General features: G+C 36.5%; 1 protein-coding gene across 1 annotated transcript in view; it reads right to left on the bottom strand.

Annotated features, from left to right (window-relative positions):
• Positions 1-24,206, bottom strand: part of LOC129230027 (probable phospholipid-transporting ATPase IM) — a 289,397-nt gene that overhangs the window by 127,673 nt on the left and 137,518 nt on the right. Inside the window, exon 3 of the mRNA XM_054864412.1 lies at positions 20,440-20,550. Within this exon, the coding sequence (XP_054720387.1) occupies positions 20,440-20,509 (70 nt within the window). The 5' untranslated portion in view covers positions 20,510-20,550. The remainder of the gene's footprint in view (positions 1-20,439; positions 20,551-24,206) is intronic.

The raw sequence follows: 24,206 nt of genomic DNA, 5'->3' as shown, positions 1-24,206 counted from the left end.
TCAATATCCCTAATCTGTACTGAAATCGATTTCCATGACGAAATTATTCTACTAAATCATAGGGAAAGTTTTTGAGCCCCCCCCCCCTTAAAATTTTGCATATGGGCACACTTGGTATTAATACATCATAAAATTATAGTCACAACTTTTTGGTAATTTTTAATAATAATTGAACAATATTTCTATGTTTAATATACTTTTTATATTAAAAATACCGTAGTCGAAAAAATAAATATCGAAAATACCAAAAGATCATGATATTTTCAAAATAAATATCTGATACATATATCGTGATATATATCATGATATATATCGACTGATATATATCGGCGAACCCCGAGTGCACAGCAGCCGAGAGTTAGATGAGTTTATGTAGAAGTAAGTAGCCATGGCACGCCAAAGAGGTACGGGGAGATATCCCGTACGACTATCGACCGTCGCACCCAGTCGTGCGGGGGGCCCGCTACGCGGACCCCCGGACGGTGGAACCTAAGGCTTACAGCTAAGTGGTGGGGTGTGTGCGGAGAAAAGTTTATGTAGAAGTCGTCAAACCGATTGTGAGCGACACATTCATAAAATCGTTTTGAAGTAACTACGGGTTACGTAAAACGCATACGCAACACACAAAAGGGCAGTCAGACACTACCTTTTGAGAGGCCAGAATTGGTCATAAGTGTTTACGTGGAGGGAAAAAAATCCCGTCAATATTAGGATTGGTAATGCGTCAAAACCAAAGGTTAGAGGGGGGGGGGGGGGACTCTGAAAAACCCACCTCGCTGCGCCCCTAAACACACAAAGAAAATTTTCATCAAAATTAACAATTTACAAAAACTTTCGTTGAAAGGTTTTAAAATGGTAGGAACTGGTAGTAGAAAAGAGTAGGAAAAAATATATTGAATTTCTACAACGACTTTCTTTTAGTTTCTTCACAAATTGGATAAAAATCTTTCCATTTCCAAGCAAATACAGCTGGTTTCAAAGAGATATCCGGTTTTCTAGAAACTTCTGATTTCTCCTAACACTTCTACAACTCATTCAAGGTTAAAAATGATATAAAAGTGGAGCTAACTTGGCAGCTACCCTAAATACATAGATAGATCCAAAATCGATTGAAGAAGGAATGTGAAAATCGATAACAGCAGAACATTCGGCATATATTGAAAAAAGAAAGAAAAGGGAAAAATATAAAGAGCTGAAAAGATGACCGGGGGAGGAAAAACTAGCTACGTACTTTACCCAAAAGTAAAATAAATAAACACTAAGTCATAGAGCGTTAAACTGTATCATCATAAACTACTTAAGGGAGTCCAGTACCACTGAATTTTTTACGGATGTTTTAGAGGGCCTCAGTTTCTTTCTAGGGGGTCTTGATCTAGAAGGATTTGAGAAGAGTGCGACGTCGCCCTTTAGAAGGAGGGGGCATCCCCAGGGCCTGATTACTCAAAAGGCTCGGGAAGCTTGAGTTTTCCCTGAGAATTTTGAGGGGGACCAAATATGATTGAAAAACTGTACTTAACAATTACAGTTTCTGCTTTTAACATCATTTTTAGAGAGATTGCTAACATTAGAGCTTGTTACATAAAAATGTTTGAAAGAATTAAATAATTATAAAATGTGAGAATACATTTAATAAAATGTGGTCATCAGGTATATTTTCAAGTATGGGATTTGGTTCAACTCTGTTACAATGTACATGCATGTCATTTAATTTCTTTTGTTAAGTGTTAAATCTGATTTAACATCTTACCACCCGTATTTGCCGGAAATTGTAGCAGAGCATATGTAATGTATAACATTTCTATCTGTCGGGAAGGTGGAATAACTTTTAATCTGAATTCTGCTGGGCCACATTTTTACTTCCTTTTACAAAAAAGGAAGTACTGTATTCGCGAAAAAAATTTCACTCAAAAATCGACCTTAATTTCCATTTTGCTCACCTCCAAATGAATGTTGAGTTTTTTTTTTTTTTTTTTTTTCGACTCGACCACGCATGGATAAGTGCCTAAGAACGTATAGACACGCGAAATATCCACTTGGACGATTCCCGAGTTAGTTACAACGAGTTTTCTCGTGACGTCTGTAGATACGTATGTATGTGCGTATGTATGTCGCATAACTCAAGAACGGTATGCCCTAGAAAGTTGAAATTTGGTACGTAGACTCCTTAGTGGGGTCTAGCTGTGCACCTCCCCTTTTGGTTGCATTCGGATGTTTTAAAGGGGATCTTTTGCCCCTTTTTGGGGGGAAATCCTTGTTAATTTCGATGTAAACTCAAGTGGTGTTATAATTTGGCGGACACTTGGCGATATATCGCCAGTTTTTTGGTCGCCAAGTTTTGTCACCAACCTGGCGATTTTTTTTTTTTTTTTTAAATCTGGTTTTAATTTGGCCACTGTTGGTGATATTTAGAGAGTAAAGTATTGAATCACATTAAAATTACCAATAATGGGGAAATGACATTAAATTGAAGTAAAAGGAAGTCATGCGAGGAACACATCAGGTCGTTAACTTTTGTGTTTGCCGCGCTAGTGACTTTTGTATCAATGTGCCTGGAATTTTTAGGAAAAATTCCAAGAACAAAATGTGGGGGATGGGGGCGGGTATGAAATGAGACCGAGCTTCCTCTAATTTCAAGGGTTAATCGGGCCATGGGAATCCCTGCTACATGCAATGTTTCCTCCAGGTTTTTTAGGATAGCGCTGCCCCCTGCCCTTTTTAAGCTAACGTTCAATGCTCCCTCCTACAATACATAGATCTTCTGACACATTTTATACATTAAATGAGTTAGTCTATCTGTTTGGTGGATTTTTTATATTTTAATATAACTATTAGCTTTATTCAATGGATGAATTGCTTTACTTTTAGACCACAAACCGGCAAAATCAACTGGTGCTATTTTTTTCTACAATTTTTTTTCACTACAGCTGAAGTCACGGAAGCGCATGTTGGGTGGGGGGGGGGGGGGCGGGGCGCAAGTAGGGGGCTCAAGCCCCCCTTTAGCAATTATTGCTTTCGTCTTTGCAAAAATATAAGAACATCTTTTCCAACCATTAATGAATAAGTTATTAAAAATATCAAATTTTAATAACTTGCCTGTACTGAAATCGGTTTCCATGGGAAATATATCTGAGACGCCTTTAAAATTTTGCATATGGGCGCCCATGGTTGAAGTAAACCTATTAGGATCTGCATTAGCCTTCACAATGCTGCCAGCTTAGGTTTCCCCGACTGTAGGTAATAGAAAACTACTATACAAGTTAAAGTAACATTTTCGGAATCATTGTTTTTCGTATTTGAAAATAAAGAGAAGTAACAATCGCACGTTTTGTCTGTAACAAATTCATATAAAAACGTAGAAAATTAAAAAAAAACACACACACACACACAATCGGGGGCACGGGGGGGAGGGGGAAGGATGAGAAAACGAAAGGGGAAAACAACGAGACGTTACAAGTGTGTTAAAATACTTGTAAATATCTTGTAATTATACAATACTATTTCACAAATTTGAAATATATTCACGCCAGGGCTGTATTGAAGGGGTAGGTTTTTAAGGTTCAAGTTCAAACCTCCTTCGAAATTTTTTCAAAAGCATTCCAAAAAGTGCTTTTTATCATGCTTTTTTGGCTAAAAATATTATTAATGTTTTTTTTTTTCCAATTGATTTTTTTTAATTCAATTTTATTTGAAAAGTAAAATTTTTATTATTGAAAAATTGTACAAACTCAGTGTTACAGCTGCAGTATTTATTTTTTAACACGCTTTTATTAGCTTCACTTGTATGTTTGTGAGTAACTCTCCTTTGCACTAAGGAGCTAGTGGCTTATTACTGTTAGTACATTCCAGCCCTTTATGAGCGTTCGTAGCCGAGCGGTCTAAGGCGCGGGTCTTCGCTGACGTCCACCCCCGGGAATCATTGGGCGTGCGTTCTAATTCCGTTTACACCAAAATTAAATTCATAATCTTGCAACTCAATGTTCCCCCACTTTTTGTGATCGGACTCTTAAAATTTGGAATGCAACCTCAGACCCGATGACAATGCAACATTCTATAATCAAATTAATTTATTAACGATAAGTTATTAGTTTATTCTAATTAACACGCTTTTGTTAGCTTAACTTGTATGTTTGTGGGTCCAACTTTACTTTGGACAAATAGCCAGTATGGCTTATTAGAATTACTTACAACGTACAAATCAGAGCTGCGGAGTGTAATAATGTTTGCACATGAATTTACCAGAAAGCATTCAAAATGTCTGATGCAAATGATGCAATAGAATACTAAGATACATTCCATTATAAAAAGTAATAGTTAAAAAAACTAAAAAAACTCGCTTTAGTAGCAAAATGAACTAAAAAGTTAAAAATAATTTTTTGATGACAAGTGTATAAAGTAATTGACCAAACACTTAATTTTACTGTAATAGAAAAAAAGCGCGGGGGACTTCTTATCAGTTGTCTTAAATTTCTTCCACTTGTTATCCATGCAAAAATGTAACTAGGCAGCCCCCTACGCTTTTTTTCATTACAGTAAAATTAAGTGCTTGGTCAATTACTTTATACAGTGGCTCCCAAAAGTGTTCGTACACTTTGAAATTTTTTAGTAAAACCAAAATAACTCGAAAATGAATTCGAATATGAAGTCTATTTTTTTTTCACACCATTCCTATGCCATTCTGAATAAAACCCAGTAGTTTTTTCAAAATATTGCCAGATTTTATTTTTGAAATTTGTCAAAAAACGAAGAGAAAGAGAAAAAATACGCCACAAAAGTCATCCTACACTCAAATATTTTCGAATAAATTCATGATTAAAATTATCATATGCCGTTTTATTAATATTTTTGCATTGTGTTGACACTTTTAAGTCATTTGGCTTTAATTTTTTGTTTCTTCATTCCTTAATATTGTGCTTATTAGTGTAAAATGGCTGGTATTCGTAAAAACGGCAAACACCATTCAAAATTTGAATTTTTTCCCCACAGTAGTGGTAAATTGATTTGAAATGTCTCTAAACTAGTTAATTTATTTGCTTGTATAGTAAAGTGCTTGATAAAATGCTTTAAAGAAAGGAATCGGACCGAAAACAAGGTAAGAAAAAGTCAACCGGCAAAGTTGACAAAACGTGATCGGAGATTTAAAGTTACAAAATTTATGAAAAATACACATTTGAGTGCTGTAAACGTTTCTGCAGAGTTAAATGAAACATATTACATTTAATTTTCACCTAAAATTGTTCGTCAAGATCTCTGACTAGCTGGATTAAATGGGACCTCTTCCCGCAGAAATTTTCTTAGTCGTGCGAAAAACAGAAAGCTTACGCTTTTCGTCGTAAAAGCAATTATATATAAGCTAAAAACGTTTTAGAATCACGTCTTACTTACGGGTAAAAATTAATTAAACATTTTTGGTTAAATTGTTGTATAACTGTAAGTAGAAGAAAAAAAATAGGAACTTAATCTTAAGAACTTATTTGGATCAATTAATCAGGACGGTGGAGATGTTGTAGTGTGGGGGTGCATATCAGCATCAGGACTTGGTAGTTTGTAATTTTTTGATGAAATAATGAATCATGCTGTTCCTTTAAATATTTTAAAAACCAAATTTGAACTCTTAGCCAAAAATTTGGTTATTGGAAACAACTTTGTTTTTTATCAAGATAACGATAAGAAGCACACGGTTTTCAACATTTGAGTTTAGTGCCACGAAAATTGTCCTTAAGTTTAAAAAATACCCCCTCAATCTCCAGATTTGAACTTAATGTAACGTATTTAGAGATATCTGGAGGTTAGATTACGACAATAGGGCTTTAAAACGAAAATAGAGCTAGAAACAGTAAGACTCGAAGTGTGGTAGAACACTTACTCAGAAATTACGCAAAAAAAAAAAAAAAAAAAAAAAAAAAAAAAAAAGAAGGAAATCTATTCCCAGACGTTTAAAAGGCGTTATGAATACTGTATGATATTCTACTAATTAATAACTTAATCAAAAGTTAGATTATTCAATAATATATAGACATTTTATCAAGTGTACGAAGACTTTTGTGAGATGAAATTTCCGGCACTTTTTGGTTTTTTGATTTTTAAAAAATTAAGTTTTAATATTTTTTAAAAACTTTTCATGTAGTTTTGTTAAAAATTGATCATAGATCTTATAATTAAATACCTATTCCGAAATATTAATTCTAACCAATTGATTGGGGCCTATTTCGTTGAAAGTCGTTGGTGTACGAAGACTTTTGGGAGCCACTGTATACTAGTCATCAAAAGATTATTTTTAACTTTTTAGTTCACTTTGCTACTAAAGTGTGTATTTTTAGTTTTTTTTAATAGTTATTACGAACCTATCTAACAAAAAAATGCATCGTTTTTCTTCAAATTCAAAAACATCGAAGTTCTTTAAATTTGAAAGAGACAAATTCTATATTTTTCACACATATTTTGCATTGCCGAAAGAAATATAAATTTTGGAATTTATTACCTCGAATCAGCTTATATGAGTGCACGTATCTACTCTTTTGAGTCATCGAAAAGATATCATAATCGATTGTTTGATGTTACAAAAAAGTTATGTAGCGTACACATCAGCTTTTTTTCTTCATGGAATATATGCATCATCTTTTACATTTGTTTAAAATTGTAACAAAAAAACAATAGAAGAAATCAAATTTAACTGGTCATATACAGTGGCGTAGCTAGGGAGGGGCGGAGGGGGCGGTCCGCCCCGGGCGCCAATTTTTGAGGAGCGGCAACTTCACACTTTTAATGCGAAAAAATTTAACGCGTTTTCCCAATAAGGAAATCATGCTTTTGATCTACTACTGGAAGCAAAAAAGAAAAAAAGCCTTCGAATTGTAAGGTTTTAGTACGACTATGGAAATACAATTACTCTAATACGAAACATGTGTTTTTCCTTGTGGACATCTCAGCATTGTTTTTTTTTTTTTTCTTCCTTGTCATTGACTACAAAATTTTCACTAAGACAGAATGAATTTTATGTTCATTTTATAAAAAAAAATTATTCACAACTCGAATAAAAATTGCTTGTACTACTGCATTATATCAACTAATTCCTTTATACAACGAGTTTCACATTTAGTCATTCATTTTATGGAAAGGTTTTTAATTAGTAAATTGATTTCTGGGCAAAGTCTTTCACATTTCGACCACTATTAGTGAAAAAGAGAATCATTCAAATTTGGTCTCGAAACATTTCCAAGGGATAACGCCCACCCCATCCCTTCACATCTCATCTTTTAGGCCCAGATGTTCCCAACCGGTGGTTCGCGAACCCCCTGGGGTTCGCGAGGTGCAGGAAGGGGGTTCGCGAAAATTTCGGTGCAATGGCGGATTTTTCCTAGTTTGGTAAAAAATTATAAAATATTCAATTTGCACACATAGTTACTAAATTTTTTTTTTAATTTGAAAACGCGCCAGACTCTTGTATCAAGCTCAAAAAAAAAAATCTTTCAGCGGTTTTATAATCTTGGTTAAAAAGAAATTTTCTAATTTTTTTTTTCGATAGACAACAAAAAGAGATATCCTTCCTTCTTTATTGCGCGGCGCCATGCAGAAACGTTGTATTAAGCTGTGGCGGGGATCACGATGACCTTAAAAAGGCGCCATCGCGTGGAGTCAATCAAACAATATACATAATATACATATGTCGAAAAAAATAAAGAATTCTCAAACAATGCATCATACGGGTATTATTTCTAATCTGGTTGAAATATAACTCGGGAATTTCCGTCGAATTCAGTCATCGAATAGCAGTCATGACAGCAAAAGGCTCCAAACTTAAAATTTATTACTGGATTTTACCCATCTGTTCGTTTTCAAAAATATATAACATCAGCATGCTCATAGTTCTGGGGAAATAGTTGTTAACAGACGTATTTAGAGATACTTTAGAGATGCTTGAAAACAAGTGATTTTGTTTGCAATTGGTTTTGCTACGTGAACTTGCTACTCTGTTTGTGAAGTTATAATCGTGTTGGTAATTTTTATGATTTAATAACTTTCTGCTGTTATGGATCGATGGTTGAAAGCTGGTAGTTTGGTTGAGCGACAAATGGACAAGCAGTCAATCGATCAACCCTCAACATCAGCAGTAACTTTCGAATCAACACAGGATATTGAAATAGATAGCTGTAATGAACTGCCGCCTCCCCCGACTAAACAGAAAAGTGAACTAGGGGAGAAAAAAGGAAAAAAGCGAAAATATGACAGTGACTATTTACAAATGGGCTTTTATTTTACTGGAGAAGAGTCTGAACCTAGACCGCTTTGTCTTCTCTGCAACGAAGTTCTAGCGAACAGCAGTTTGAAACCGTCACTTCTGAGAAGACACCTCGAAACAAAGCATCCGACACACAAGGACAAACCTATCGAATATTTTAAAAGAAAATTGGAATATAATAAAAAGTGTAGCGTCTCTACGTTCCTGTTAGAATCCAACGAAGATAGTAAAATGGCCCTTGAAGCTTCATATCGAGTCAGTTATAGAATTGCAAGATCTGGACAGCCACATACAATTGCAGAAAATTTAATTGGACCGTGTGCTAAAGATATTGCTAAGTGTATGCTGGGAGAAAAGTCAGCAAAAAAACTTGACCTGGTTCCGCTATCAAACAACACAGTATCACGCAGAATTACTGATTTGGCAAGTAATGTGGAGAAAGAACTTGTGAATAGAATAAAAGAGAATAATTTTGCGATCCAGCTTGATGAGTCGACTGATGTAGCAAACGCTGCAATATTACTTGTCTATGTTAGGTATATTTTTAACGATACAATTAAAGAAGATGTACTATTTGCAAAACCTTTTAAAACCAACACAACTGGAGAAGCAATTTTCGAACTGGTCAACAGTTACTTTGAAGAAAATGGAATAGATTGGTCTTTGTTTGGGTGTGTGCACGGATGGTGCAAAATCAATGACAGGAAAATTTGTTGGCTTTGTGGTGCGAGTAAAGAAGATTAACGAGAAAATTGAATGGACTCATTGCTGCATTCATAGACAAGCATTAGCATGTAAGCGTATTCCCGCAGAATTATCCGCTACTTTGAATGATGCGGTAAAAATTGTAAATTTCATAAAATCACGTGCCACAAACTGCCGTCTATTTCACGCGCTTTGTGAGGAATTGAGAAGCCTTCATGTTACTTTACTTCTTCACACAGAAGTTAGATGGCTTTCCCGTGGCAAAATTTTGACACGCTTATTTGAATTAAAGTCAGAAGTCCAAGCATTTTTTGTTGATCATCCATTTCACTTGTCCACTTGCATATATTCGATCCTCTTTGGATGCAAAGGCTTGCATATTTAGCTGACATCTTTTCAAAATTAAATGAATTAAATCTATCCTTGCAAGGTGCAGTTGTTAATATTTTCGTTGTATATGATAAAATTGAAGCTATGGTAAAAAAATTGAATTTCTGGATCCAATGCCTGGAAATGGGTAAGTTTTCTTGTTTCACTTCTCTTAGTAGTTTTTTATCAGAAAACTCAATGAAACTTGATGAAAGCGTTAAAAGAAATGTATGTGGACATCTGCAACATCTTGAACTAACTTTTGACGAGTATTTTCCTAATAGGCGTAACGTCCCTCTCTCAAACAACTGGATACGCAATCCTTTTGAAGGAAATCCATGCTTAGAGAACACCCTGACATTACCTGAAAAGGAAATGCTCATCGAGTTATCCTGTGATAATTCATTGAAAACTACCTTTAAAGAGCTCTCGTTAATTGACTTCTGGCTCAGTGTAAGAAATGACTATACCGTTTTGTCCAAAAAAGCAATTCGAATTTTATTACCATTTTGTACAACATATCTGTGCGAGAAAGGATTTTCCTCCTATACTTATCTCAAAGATAAATACCGAAGCAGATTGAATGCAGAGCCTGATTTAAGACTCAAACTGTCAGACATTGAACCAAACTTTCAGTTTCTTTGTTCCGTCAAACAGCCACAAATATCGCATTAAGGATTTTTTCCCCAATTTAAAGTATGCTTAAAAAATAGTTGGTTTATAAAACTTCTTGTTTATAATTTTTCTTGTAGATGTAGTTTTAACTTTTTATTAATATTTGCACTTAATGATATTTTACAATTATATTTTTGTTCATTGCAATCAAATGCTGCAAAAAATGGAAAGCAAACATGCTGTTTTTTTATTGTTTCTTACATGTTACTAATTTCAACATCAGGGGGTTCGCGAACTTTTTTGCCTGTTCCAAGGGGTTCGCAAAGAGAAAAAGGTTGGGAACCGCTGTTTTAGCCTAATCCTGATTATTGAGTTTTTATAATTTCAATACCAACAAATTCTTGTGGGCGGTCAATCCCCGATCCTTTCTGTATAATGATTGAAGAAAGTCTAAAGTGTATATTTAGGACATCAACTTCAAACTTTAAAATCCCCATCTCACCCAATGTCTCCAAAAATCTTAATGTTGGGTATTTGAAGCATTAAATTCATAAAAATTCCAAGGTAGGGAACCCAGATGTGCACGAAATCACATAACGTCACCACGGTGGACTCCAAATTTCGTTTTTAGAAATTTCTGAGGGAAGACCACAATTTTTTTTTCTCAGTGGTGAAGAAGAGCTTAAAATGAGCAACAGTTTAAAAAAAGTGGGAAACGAACCTCCGAATTCTCTCATAACTTTGTCCATCAAATAACGGCTGAAATCGTGTTTTTAGGACGTAATTTTCAAAACGTTTCAAGGAGAGACGTAAAAACCATCAGACTTCCAACATTTTTGGAAACATTTAGAAACTAATGCGTTTTCGATATTGCGTTTTTAAAACTTCAGCATCGAAAAATTTCCAGAGAGCTCCTGAACGTTCCCTATTCTCCCCTTCAAGTTTGAAAATATTTCGGAGGAAAACTCAGACTTTGTTGGAGTTAGGGGTGATCCTTACACCACAAGATACAGCCTACATTTACGTGTTTTTCAATTTTGTTGAAAAGCTTTCCGGACAGCGCCCCCGAACCTTCAACAATATTTTCACGTATCCAAAGATAGCCTAAAATTACCTTTTTAACACATCAGTTTCGGAAAACTTCCTTGCGAAGTCCCGACCCCATAACGTCACCAAAGAATGCATAAAACTAAGTTTAATTTTGGGGGGGAAAATAAAGGAGTTCCAAGCATCTTTTCTACGAGCAATTCTAAAAATTGCTTAAAATTCCGAATTTTTACTCAACTTTTGGAATGTTTCGGTGGGGCTCTGAATTACTTTTTTTTTCCTTCTGCAAGAAAAGTAAGAAGGAAAAAAGTTTCTTTTCTTGTTTATTAAAATCTTACAAAAATAATTTTGACTGTTTAATGTGTCAACTATTTCCCATCGAAAAGGGCGGCAAATTGAGGAACTGCCCCGGGCGGCAGAAAGTGTAGCTACGCCACTGGTCATATAGATTCAAAGGAAAATGTGTGTTTGGTAAAACTCTCCCTACAACAGAAGCTGGTTACGGACCCGAATCTTGCATCCTACACTTCTAAAACTTAATTGATAAGATGGTGGCCACATAATTGACCTCCACACCCAATGTTTCTGAATTTAAAGTAACCATGGATTCGAGGACCACAGCCAACAAGTCCACCCATTGCACGACTAACCCGAACCACACAAACGAAGGTTCATCACCTGTTGCAATAGCAGCAACCACCTTCTCAGTAGCCAACGAATTCTCCGATGTCGTTTTCTCGCAAGGAAATCGCCTGCAAGCGATCTGCACTCGATGATGGAACATCCACCTGCTCCGCTTCCGGAGCCGATTTCCGAAACGGAAATTCGGGAATCGAGATAATGGATTCCAGTTCTGAAGAGGAATGAGCAACGGAAATGAAGAAATTGAAATATGCAAGTTACCGTATGCGATGTGAATGTTGTTTCGAGAACGGAAAACATTTCCAACTAGTTCTACCAAGTTTTTGGAAATTCGTGTCATTTACCAGACCACAAAGCAACAATAGATTAAAGGTAAATTAACGGTACTTCACACCTAAATAAATTTGTTATTTTATGAAGATTCCGCCCTGAATTAAGTTTTTGTTTTCATTGAAACTGACGTAAACTTACTTTATAAAAAGGTTTCTTAGTTTATTAAAATAAAGCATTATTAAGCCGAGGCTTACGGAATAGCATTATTCTATGCCGAAACGGCTGTCAAGTGAGACGGGTCAGCTAGAGGCAGATACAGACTATTATTTTAGGAGGGGGGGGCATGCTGAAAAATGATCCCTCTCCTCCCTCCTCCATGAGCGAAGCTACAGCTTTGTGTGCAAAATGTTTCCGAAACCGCTTAGGTGTCAATAAAAAGCACCAAATTGGCTAAGGATAAGGCACCTAATATGATCTAAAGGTCACTAATTAATTTCATAAGCAATATAAAAAAAAGTAGTATTTCAATTATTTTCTTTTAAAAATAATTAATGAATTGAAAATTTTATGAAATCGTTTACATTTTACAAAAAAGTGTTCGAACACAATGCGGGCGGATAATATTGTTAACGGTTTGGAAGGGGACACGACCCCTATGACCCTCCCCTTGTATCCGCCACTGGGTCAGTTATAGTTGATGCCAACCTAACCTGGCAGCATTGTAATGTTGTGATTATGTTATGAAGTGCGTAGTCTTCACAATGCTGCCAGGTTAGGTTTGCATCAACTATAGTTCATTTATCAGAATTCTCAAGTGAATGTGAAATAATCGAAAAGCGACATTTAAGACAATTTAGGAAGGAAACATAAGGTTAAATGGATATAAAATATATTTTTTAAAAATTGCACAGAATGAAACTAGCTAAGTTACAGAAGCGACAAAGTTACAAGGTTAAAAAAATAATTAATTCTTAAAAGGATAATGAAAAGTTACCAGGAACCACCGAAAAATAAGAAACCCTGAACTCATTCAAAAAACTGAACATCAGATGAACACCGCAAAGAAAGTAAAACTGGGTTTTACAGAATAGCTAAAAAGAAAACTGGTATTTAAACAAAACGAAAAAACATGACACGTAAAATAATAAGCTCATAATTCAGCAAAGAGTAAGAAAAAGCTATCGCAAAACGGAAAATGCATCCTTTTTTTTTCTTTTGGTACTGAAAAATTGGTTCTCACCAACCCAGAAACAGGTGTCAGCATTGTTTTTGCTATTTGAGCACATAAAAGTTAAGATGCTTTTCTAAAATATTTATTACAATATCATTCATATTTTCTTTCAGAACTTCTCCTATGCTATTAAATTCAGCTAAAATGAGAAAAATGCAGATTTTTCTTTGGAAGTAGATCAAAATAAATGAAAACATGAATATTTTATATATCGAAAAGAGCCATTCGAATAAATTCTAATTTTTAATAGGACCATGCATTTTCACTTCCAATAGGTGTAACTATAGCAACTATCCTAGGAGGAAAATGTTTACAAAACACTACCCCTATTTTTCTTTGTTGGTAGTAACAAAGTAGAAATGAATATTTCATCAGCAACTTTTTTTTTTTTTGAGTACTACCGTTTTGCAAACATCTGCGTTTAAAAAGTTAGCTATTCATTACAAACAATTTTCGTTCTTGAAACCAAAAAAATAGAAAACGGTTTTATTCCGCGTAAACACAAAAGACAAAATTTTATTCAGTTTAAAAACTATTGAATACATTGGAAAACTTATTAGTTTTTGAAAATTTAACAGTAGAGGGCTAAGTCTCCAACCGTGCATAAATAAATAAAAATAAGTACAGTATAACTTCGATTTAACGATTCCCTCAACTTACTGATACATTTCACTAGTCCGGATTTAATTGCATTGAATGTATATGTTCCTCGATTTAACGGTATCCTTGATTCAAAATAACTTTTTCCAGTCCCTTGACCCCCCCCCCCCCAATCGTTAAATCGGGTTTATCTCTACTCTACATAGTATAAAATGAAGTCCCCAAAAAGCGTCTGTGTGTTTGAACTCGCAAAACTCGAGAACTACCCGGCCGATTGCGCTGAAATTTTCACAGTTTGTTCTTTAAGTCCTGAGAAGGTTTGCAGACAGTTCGAATAAAGTCTGATGAATAGTTCTTTTTTTTATTCCAATTTATGTCCAATTTTCACATAAATTATCAAATATGGGGGTGAAAAATTACTTGCACATATTAATATTATATATCGTTAGAAAGGGTAGAATTTTCCGCGTTCTACGCAATTTGTTTCAATGCTCTAACTTTATTACGGTGGGAGTTATTTGCGATTTTAGCTCGAATTTTTTTAGGCTTAGGTGAAATTTAGGCACTACTTTCTTCATTAAATAAATCAATAAAAAAGTGAAGGAATTACCCCACACCTTTCTTTTTGGCGCCATTGGAAAAAGCGACCTTTTTTACTCCCGATCAAACTCGACCTATGGTCGAAAAAATAAGCTTTTATTTCGAAAGGAAAAAAAGTTACAGCGTTTTTTAAATCAAGTTTAAGAAATCTCGATTCCATTCAAATTGTGAACCATTTTCTTTCGAATTTTAATTCCTTAAACTTATTTCATTTTGTGTTTCCATGGTTACGCATTTTAAATCCATCTTTCTGGATTTAATTTCTTAAAAGTATTTTAATATTTGTCGGCATTGTGTTTGGAAGGGAAATCATGTTTTTTTTATTTATTTTTTACGCCTGATTGTTGAATATACTTCACTTGACACAATTTTTATTTTCATGGTAGACCAGGCAAAGCCGGGCAATGCAGCTAGTACTGTATATACAATAAAATCTCTCAATAGAGCAATGCTTTGGAGAATCAATACTGTTATCGTTATATCCAGACACAATACACTAATACTTAAAAGACACAACCTATTTTCTTTCGTAGCGGGATTTCCGGTGGCGGCAATAAGGACAAAATTGGAGTATGAAGTGTGCATGTGCACAGAAGGTGGCGTTAGAGATTCGTCTTCGTAACATTCGGTGTGAATTCAAGTTTTACAAAGATTCGTCAAGAGTTTTCGTTTTTTCTACGGAGAGTTCTCCGCGAATGCTAATGGTGATTGATGCACGTTAGCTGTCAAATATATATATATATATATATATATATATATATATATATATATATATATATATATATATATATATATATATATATATATATATATGGCATGAGTGTGTGTATGTGTGTAGGAGTGTGTGCTAGTGTCTGTGCGCAGGCATGAGTGTGTGTATGCGTGTGTGTAGGATATGGACGCAACCTGGAGACGGTTTTCACAAGAGGAGTAGCATCGTGAGGCCGGTCGGCGCGACGGTGGTGCTGGCAGAGGGTGCTGGTGGGAAAATAAAATGATAGGAATTCAAAACAGTCAAATAAGAACAATAAGCAACCGTGATTGCTCAAAAAAAGTAGTCACGAAGTCCCTTCAGTTTCAAATCAATAGCTCTGGGGGAGATATACCGAGGGTTGTTCGTCTACTGATGTAGTTCGAAAATATCGAAGTGTCGATAAGTAGGGCTTCTGTCTATTGAATACTGTCTAAGCTTAGCCGGACTCCCATCCTTGTGTGCTTGTCAAAACGAAAGCAGCACTCTTCAGCCATAATTCGAGTAGTTTTTATTCTACTTGGGCTCTGTTTCCCGTGTGGCATACGCTACATCATATACTATTTATCGCAACAAATCATGACAGAAGATGAATCATAAAAATAAATAAATAAATAAAGATGAGCACAAAATACAAAGTTTCGCGAAAACTAGATTATATTTCAAGCATGAGTGGATAAAGACAACTGTCAAAGAATGGGGGGGAGGTCACCCCCCCCCCCCCACACCTTGTATTCGTCTATGATTTCAAGTACTCCTTACTCAGTTGAGCATTCACCAAATGAAACGTTTGACAAAGCTCTAAATTAGCGGTCACCAGTCATCAACGGGCGACTATTTCATTGAAAATGGCTACCAAACTCTAAAATCTTAGTCGCAAAAGTGGGGACCATGTGTTTATTTATGAAAATTCATATCGTACTAAGACAAAATGCTTCCAATTCTGAGACCTTCAGCGTATCAGTCGACTCCACCTTGGCAACATAAGTAGGAACTAACTCCCTTAAGGTTATTTTTGGCACTAAAAAAAAATTCCTTTTAAAAATGGCTACTAAAAGATAAAAATGGATACGATTTTTTGTGACTGTTAGCCAGTGGTTACTATTCAGAACTCCCCTATATGATTCAAAAATAAAAACATCCTCATATATATAATAGCCAATGATCGAGTAGCCGTGGCGCGAGTTTCAACAATGAAACTCGCGCCACGGCATGAATTTAATAATATGTTTTGGTAATGTTTAACTTGCAGGGAAATGCTTTATTGTGACAAGGCTGAACTGGATCCGGTCACGTAACTGTTTTACTGGTAAGACTCATTTCAGGGGAATGAAGAAAAACGAAAAAATGGTCAACAACGAACGCTACCTACTGGAGTTTAGGGTTAATCCACTGGAGTTAGGGTTACAACTTCAACTATCAAAATATCACCAAACAGGAAATGGCTTCGTTCAAATGTAGAAGCAATTTTCACCCGTCATACCTTGATGGGCGATTTCTTAGTAAACACTTACAAATATCAGCAACTAAAATTTTTATAGCATAGCACTTCCTTTAAATATTCTTTCGAAACTATAATTTTTTGCATCAGACTACCTTTTTCCGGTCTGGCTAATCTCGCTTTGAGAATAGCATAGCCTTTATTTTGTGACATAAAAACACGGCAATGAAACATACACCAAACAAATTATTCCTCTAAAACACGAATCGGCGACGAAGTACGCAGTTTGGCATTGTCACGTTCACTAATACACACGAACTGCTGTGACTACAAAGTGCGTGGGAGAAAACAAAAACCGCCGCTGAACACTAGAAAACGGAAACTGAAAAAACATCATTATTCGGTAAATGGAGCTAAATAAGCGTCAAGGTTAAGCGAGACTCGAGTTTCTAAAATTCGAGCTGGATGTAAGTCTGACATCTTGTTTTCCTATAATGTGTGTTAGAGCGCTTCAGTGTCTCATAACAACGCTACTATACTATTTTTGCCTTTAAAAAAAAAAGATTTACATTTAAAATAAAAATGTTTCAAAAGAGGAGAAAATTTTTTCTCTACTATAAGCGATAATAAACCTTTATTCTTTTTTTTTTTGCAGCAGTAATAATTAAGGTTCAGACAAAACTAATTTCATAGAAAACTAGGGAATGTCAACCGCATTTTTTGGGAAATAAAAGTTTTAAAAAGAAGGAAAATGAAATAAACGCGTTTCAAAATTAATCGGATATATTCAATTTCCATTTTCGTGTATAAATAGGGTTTATTTTTGAGATCGCGATCATTTTACTGTAAAAATCCCCCCCCCCCTAACACCTGTGCACTGAAAAATCCTTATAATAGGAAATTGGTTGTTTTGACGAAAATTCCAGAGATATTTACTCCATTAGAGAGTTCGGGGGAAGTCATCGAAATTTGGTAAATTGAGTTATTAGCCATGTAATACCACTTCAGTCAGGGGCGCCGGGCGCCCCTTTGGAAGGTCAATGCGACCTCCCAAAAATTTCATTGTTCGACAAAATTTTGTCTGACACTACGGGAAAATTGTCATTATTCCGCAAAATTTGGAGCTCTTTTCGGCAAAAATATCATCATTGGGCGAAATTCGGAGTTCCTTTCGGCAAAATTTGGAGTTGGGTGGGGGGGGGGGGGGGAGAATGAATTTGAATTTTGACATTTTGAATTCAAATTATGTTTTTCGCAATCACGAGTGTGTGTGTATGTAGGCGTGTGTGTATGTAGGGGGTATGTGTATGTGTGTAGGCATGTGTGTTTATGTCTGTGTGTGGGTAGAGAGTATGAGTGTGTGGGTAGTTGTGTGTATGAGTGTTTGTGTGGGGGGGGAATGTGTATGTGTGTGCAGGCATGAGTGTCATGGGTAGTTGTGTGTATGAGTAGGTGTCTGTATGTATGCGTGTGTATGTGTTTGTGTGTGTATGTGTTCGAGTGTGTGTGTGTTTGAGTGTGTGTAACTGAGGAATTTCCACCTCGCAAAAAAATTTAAGTTCGGGGCGCCCCTGGCACCTTGACTACAGTTTCCAGTCTCTCGGAACCGCAACGATATTACAAAATTCGCGTAAAGTTAGCTGTTTTGGGAACCAAGATGGCGGATTACACCGGGTTCGTTTCCACCAGAGCACGTGTGAAAGAACATCGCCTGACGTCATCTTGTCAGTCTCAAACGTGTCCTTGTGGTTATGTTTTCAATTGCAAGGATAGGTTGTGATGGAGGAAGCCTGGCAAGTGGGACAATAGAAACCCCATCAACGCGTTGAAAAGGAAGTTTTGGAGAAAAAGAGCAAGTCACTTTCGTCTGCTGTGATAAGGACGAAACATTTATATTAATTTTAAAGCGTTGCGTAATCCACGCAATTGTTGAACATTTTGTCTGGTTTGATTTTCTCCAGCGCAGTGGTTATCAATTTCGACGATTAGGTGTCCTTTTCAACAGACATGTAATCGGACAGACATGTATCATCGTAATTTTTGGCTGTTAAAATCGCAAAAGAAAAAACAAAGGGCGCGGTGGGGGGGGGGGGAATAAAATATGCAAAAACAGAAACTTTCAGAGAATGTGAAAATGTTAAACAAGTATTTAAAAGAAACCTAGAACCAGGAATGTGGAGTCTGCCCACTCCGGCTCCGAAAATTTTAGGGCTTTTGACTCAGACTCCTTTAACCCAAAACCACTCCGACTCTGCAAGCACTGGCAGAGTTGGGAACTTGAAGGGAAAATGACCGAGACCGTCACACACCGTCTCTATCAATTTTAAACCTTCGACTTCCGACTCCTTTACCTCAAAATCAGACCGACTCCGAAGTCTTGCAGTCATTGAGGATAACTTTGAATCACGCGGCTTATATTCAATTTTAAACAAAGCTTCCAACATTGAATGAAGAAAATGAGGGAGACTTAGGGGAGACTTAGAGACTTAGGGATAAAATTCGGGAGAGTTTCAATTGGCTGCCGCTAGATGACTATGCGTGTTACATGTTATACCGTTGGTGTCCCCACTTGTTATTTAATATTCAGTTCGTCAAATGGCGTTCAATAGTTATCTTTTGAAAGATTTCTTTCCAAAGGTAACTTTCAGACCTTTTATTCATTCAAAAGTGAAAGATTTGATTCATCTATAAAAAATCATTTTGAACACGGGGGAAAAAAAAATAAGAAAAAGATAAGCGCATTTATTTATATAAAATTTGCCTTTTAGTTCAAATCAATGTTTCATCAGCGAAAATCATCGTGCCAAATATGAAACTTGTTTTTCAGCGGAGAAACACGTTTCCACTTTCATTTTCGCTTGAGAGAGAAGAAATATAAACATTATTTCACTGACTTCCCTTTAATTCAATTCACACCCGCTGATCCGAGTAAACTCAGAAGCGGAGTGACACTCGCTTCCCCAACGGGGGCATTGGCAAGCTTTAAGCCTCCATCCTGGCATCAACGATGGAGGGACATCAAAATACAGCCGCAAAAAGAGGAGTAAAACAGTTGTTTTTCCTTTTTTAAAGATGAAAAAGATTTTTGAAAACTGAAAAATCTTTTTCATCTTTAACAAATAATTTTTTTTTTAAACAAAAAAAAAAAAAATCCGATGGCCGAAATCTTTGAAAAGACGAAATTCCGTCCCTTGGACGGAAGTGTGGCAGCCGGGTTTCCATTTTCGCGCGGTAAAACCGGGTAGAACGTGTTTCAAAGTATTTTTCGCGAGCTTTCCAACCATACCAAGCTCGAAGCATTAAAATGCATTTTTCGTGTAGAAAAAGCGTTTTAGAAATGAAATAAAACTTAATATTTCACGCTTCCAACAATGGAAAAGAGATAAAATTAAAATTTTTGAGTTTTGCTAACTAAAAAACGCTTATAACTTTTTTTCTAGTGGATTTAGGTTACTGGACCTTGGGCGCCCTGACAATTTCTTCGTTAGGAGTATTTTTTAAAGATCTTTCCAACCATATCAAATTCGAAAAAATTGGACCATCCGTTCGCGTAGTAAGAGTCATTTAGGATGAAAATGCGTTTTTAATTAATATCTCCGTTAACTAGCAGTCGATTTCAAAAATTTTTATTGATGACACTAAAACTCGGCAATAGCTACCGAACAAAAAAAGAATGAAGGAAATCGGTTCACAAACAGAAGAGAAATCGGTACCGAAAGAAAACGGCTTGCCTATTAATATATAAAGAAAAGTAAACATTTTTAGCGAAGATAGCAAAGCTCTTTGACTGTTTGTATTACAAGAATGACAAAGGAGATCTCACACGATTCCAAAAGGGAGTGAAGACGTTCTACAACAATACTTCATCCGATATTATGACAACAAAACAGGACACAATAAAACTGAGCCGAAGGGTGTAGAACACTCACCTGTTTGTTCTGCATCCTCTCCGCAGCACGTCTTGATCCCAGCCTCCATGATCCCGGCACCACCGCACATGGACTCGCCTCATCCATGCATCGCATGCACACCGCCAGCACCTGAAAACAAGACACAAGTCAATTCCTGCTCACTCAGAAGTGCCGCGCACATACACACATAAGTCTGAGAAATAGGCAACATCCGAAGAATACTATTAATTGGTTCCGTCTCTTTGAATTCCTTTTATTGTCGTCTCGATCAACACAGTTTCAAAGGACGGATACAAGGCAGACGCCCCTCCCTTGAGAGACCCGGCATCGGCAATTTTTCCAAACTGAAGTCCTAATACGAAAGTGTACACCATCTTCGATGAAGTCAAGGAATGGAATGGGGTTCAAATCTCCCTCCCGAAAACTTTTCGAAATTCAAGTTTCAAACACTCAATTTTTGACGATCTTTGGCGATGTTAGGAGGAGGGTTTTGGAAGATTACCCCCGGCAAAATTAAAGTGTTAAAGACGCTATTGCATGTATCTCAAGTAGTGATGGGCATAATCGAGTTCTCATAATCGAATCACTCGATTATTCAAAATCATTCGAGAACTCGATTACCACGAGTTCTCGAATATCGTATCTCGAGTTCTCGATTATCACTTTTCGAGTTCTCGAGCGATGAAATTCTCGAGTTCTCGATTATCACTTTCCGAGTTCTCGAGCGATGGACTGCTCGAGTTCTCGAATATCACTTTCCGAGTACTCGAGCGATCAACTGCTCGAGTTCTCGATTGTCACTTCCCGAGTACTCGAGCGATCAACTGCTCGAGTTCTCGCTTTGAACTTCTCGAGATGTTGAGTTTTCGAGATGTTGAGTTCTCGAGATGTCAATCATTCGAGCCCCGATTTGATAATCGAATGAACCTCTCAATATAGTTGACTTCTGATAGGGGTGCCCACCTAGGAAGGGAGCGGGGGTCATGGCGCAGCCTGTGTCATTGACATTTTTAAGGGGGCGTGTTTTAAGGGGTATTTTTCATTTTTGGGGGGCTCTGCGATATTGAGGGGGGTGCGCCTTTGACCTACGAGGGGCACCCCTGCTTCTGAAGTGATTCAATTGCAGGGGCGTATCGCCATTTAGGGGGTCAGAGGGCTGGCTTTGAAAAGTTAATGATTTTACTTATGAATGGGCATGGTTTTTGTTGTCTTCCGAAAAAAATTGCATTGAACCCTTCCCCCAGAAGAATTTAGAGTGAATGACGGGCTGCGCTGCGGTGCCCACAAGGGAGGTGGCCATGGCGCAGACTACACCATTGAAATCCTTAATGGACGCTAGTCTTTTTTAGGGAATATCCTTCTTGAGGGTGAGGCGGGGGGGGGGGGGGGGTCCTGATTTTAAAAGGTGTGCCAGCACACTTGAGGAATATATATCCTTGCGATCTAAATGGTGTTATTATCAAATAATTGCCTCTCGAATGTTTCATTTGAATAGTGTTATAATTAAATATATGCTGTCGAATGCTTGATTACCAAATGATCCTTTGGGATGCTTTGGTAGTCTAATGATATGTTTGGTGGAAGTGAAGGTTGGGTGCGCTAATAAGGTTCTAACTTGAGAGGCATTTAAAATTATATTTCAGGTAAAAAGGGGGAATACTTAAGTTGAAAACCTGAGGGGACGTCTTCCCCATTACGTCCACCTTCGACTATACCATTGGGTAATGATACAAGTGTAACAGGCATTAACAGACGTTTTAGAGGCCAAATATACAGATTACTGCAGACACGTGTTTCGAGGTTTCAAGGAACCCTTTTTTTTCAACGCAAAATAGTGAGATTGTGGATGTAGGGACATTACTGGATGTCTTTAGGGACCATTCATTAATTACGTAAGGGTTCTGAGGGGGAGGGGGTTGAAAAAATGTCTATGTACTTTGGGGGGGGGGGGTTCAGACCCATTCTTTTGCGATATTTTATATTTTCCAAGTCGATGTTTTACATTTGAAATTGCGCGGTCAAGTGATTTGACAGGGATTATATATTTCATTTGAGTCTGGAAAATAAATAACGTATTAGGATAAGCTGTATTTAATTTGTTTTACAAAGAATGAATAATGTAAAACATAATAAAAGAATCGCACGATGCATGGCATGTTTTATTTTTAATTAGTATTGCATCATATACAAAGAAATGTCGAAAAACATTCAGTCTTAAATTCCTACTTTCTAGTAAATATTTCATTACACAAAATGGTTTAATTTAGTAATAGTGAATTTAATTTCGATTCCAGTGATGTTGGATTCGTTATTTTATTATTTTGAAAAACGAAATGGAATCTTGCGTAAGAATAGGTTGAGGGTTTTGAAAAATCTTACGTACCCTTACATGGGGGGGGGGGGTCAAAAATTGCCAAAATAATCCTTATGTAACTAATGAGTGTCCCCTTACATGCAAAAGCTTACTATTTTGTTGAAAAAAGAGCACCTTAAAACTCCAAAACATGTTTCTGCAGTTCTCTGTATATTTGGGATAAAAAACGTGTTATTTCATGTTATTTCTCGGCACAAAGGTATTTATTTATTTCTTAATAAAACAAGTGGTTTACGTCTCGTGTAATTCCTTCCTATGGGTGCAAATAAGTTTTAACACAAACTATGGGATTGTAATTTTTAGGGGATTTTGTCTCTTTTGGGGGTATTGTTCTTGGGGAAGAGCTTCGCGCCTTCGCTCTTGGGATGGATATATTTGGAATGATTTTAAAATCGAATGATTTCTTTTCGCTTGCTTTATTCGAATGGGGTTATAAATGAATGTTTGGCGTCGAATTTTCGATAATTGAGAGATTTCATAATAATTGAACGATATTTTTCGAACGAAAATTGTTCATTATCATATGAGCGGATTTATGAAGGGGCATGCGTTGTGTGAGTGGCGGATACAACGGGAAGGTCATGGGGGTTATGACCCCCTCCCTTCCACCCTAAACCAACATTATCCGTACACATTGTGTTCAAAGACTTCATGCATAAAAAGTAATCGATGACAGTATCTTTTTATTTCATTAATTATTTTGCGAAGTAAATATTTGAACTACCACTTCGTTTCATTGCTCATGAAATTAATTTGCAACGTTTATCCCCAATTAGATGCCTTATTCTTGACCGATTTGGTGCTTTTTATTGACTCCCAAACACGTTCAGACATTTTTCGTACCTAAAACGGAAATTTCGTTCATGGGGGTGGGGGGGAGGGCTTTCTTCAACATGACTCCTCCCCCCCCCTAAAATGGTTTTCTGTATCTGCCCCTGGTGTGATTCGGCGGTGAAATCTTGAAACAAAGGGTAGAGAAACGCTTTCCATACTGTTTTGAACTTGGCAGTTATTAAGATTAAATATGTACAATTTTTATTAAAAAGTGAGGGATAGTGATAATATGAGCGGGTCTTTGGGCGACACTAGCAGGTTTAAACTTGAGAGTTGTTAAACTTAAAAAAAATATATTGAACCAGTGTTGTAGAAACTGTAATTGAAAATTAAAGGTGGTCTTAGCTCTTTTTCGGATTATTGTTTCTTAGGGGGAAGGAGAGGTGGAATTGTCATAAGAGGCGCGCCATTGCTCAAAGGGACGGACGAACACCCCTGTCATTCTATAAGGTTTCAGAATCAAATAATTGCTTCGAAAGTGCTTTTTTTTTTCGGATGGGGTTACTCAGAAAGCACACTTCGTTGAGATAAAGGTTTTAAAACGATTGTTAACGCTGTGACAACCATGCTAAAACGT

The sequence above is a fragment of the Uloborus diversus genome, chromosome 9, assembly GCF_026930045.1.
Source record: "Uloborus diversus isolate 005 chromosome 9, Udiv.v.3.1, whole genome shotgun sequence".
Lineage (NCBI taxonomy): Eukaryota > Metazoa > Arthropoda > Arachnida > Araneae > Uloboridae > Uloborus > Uloborus diversus.
Note: the sequence above shows the minus strand (reverse complement) of the source record. Positions and strands in the feature narration are given on the sequence as shown.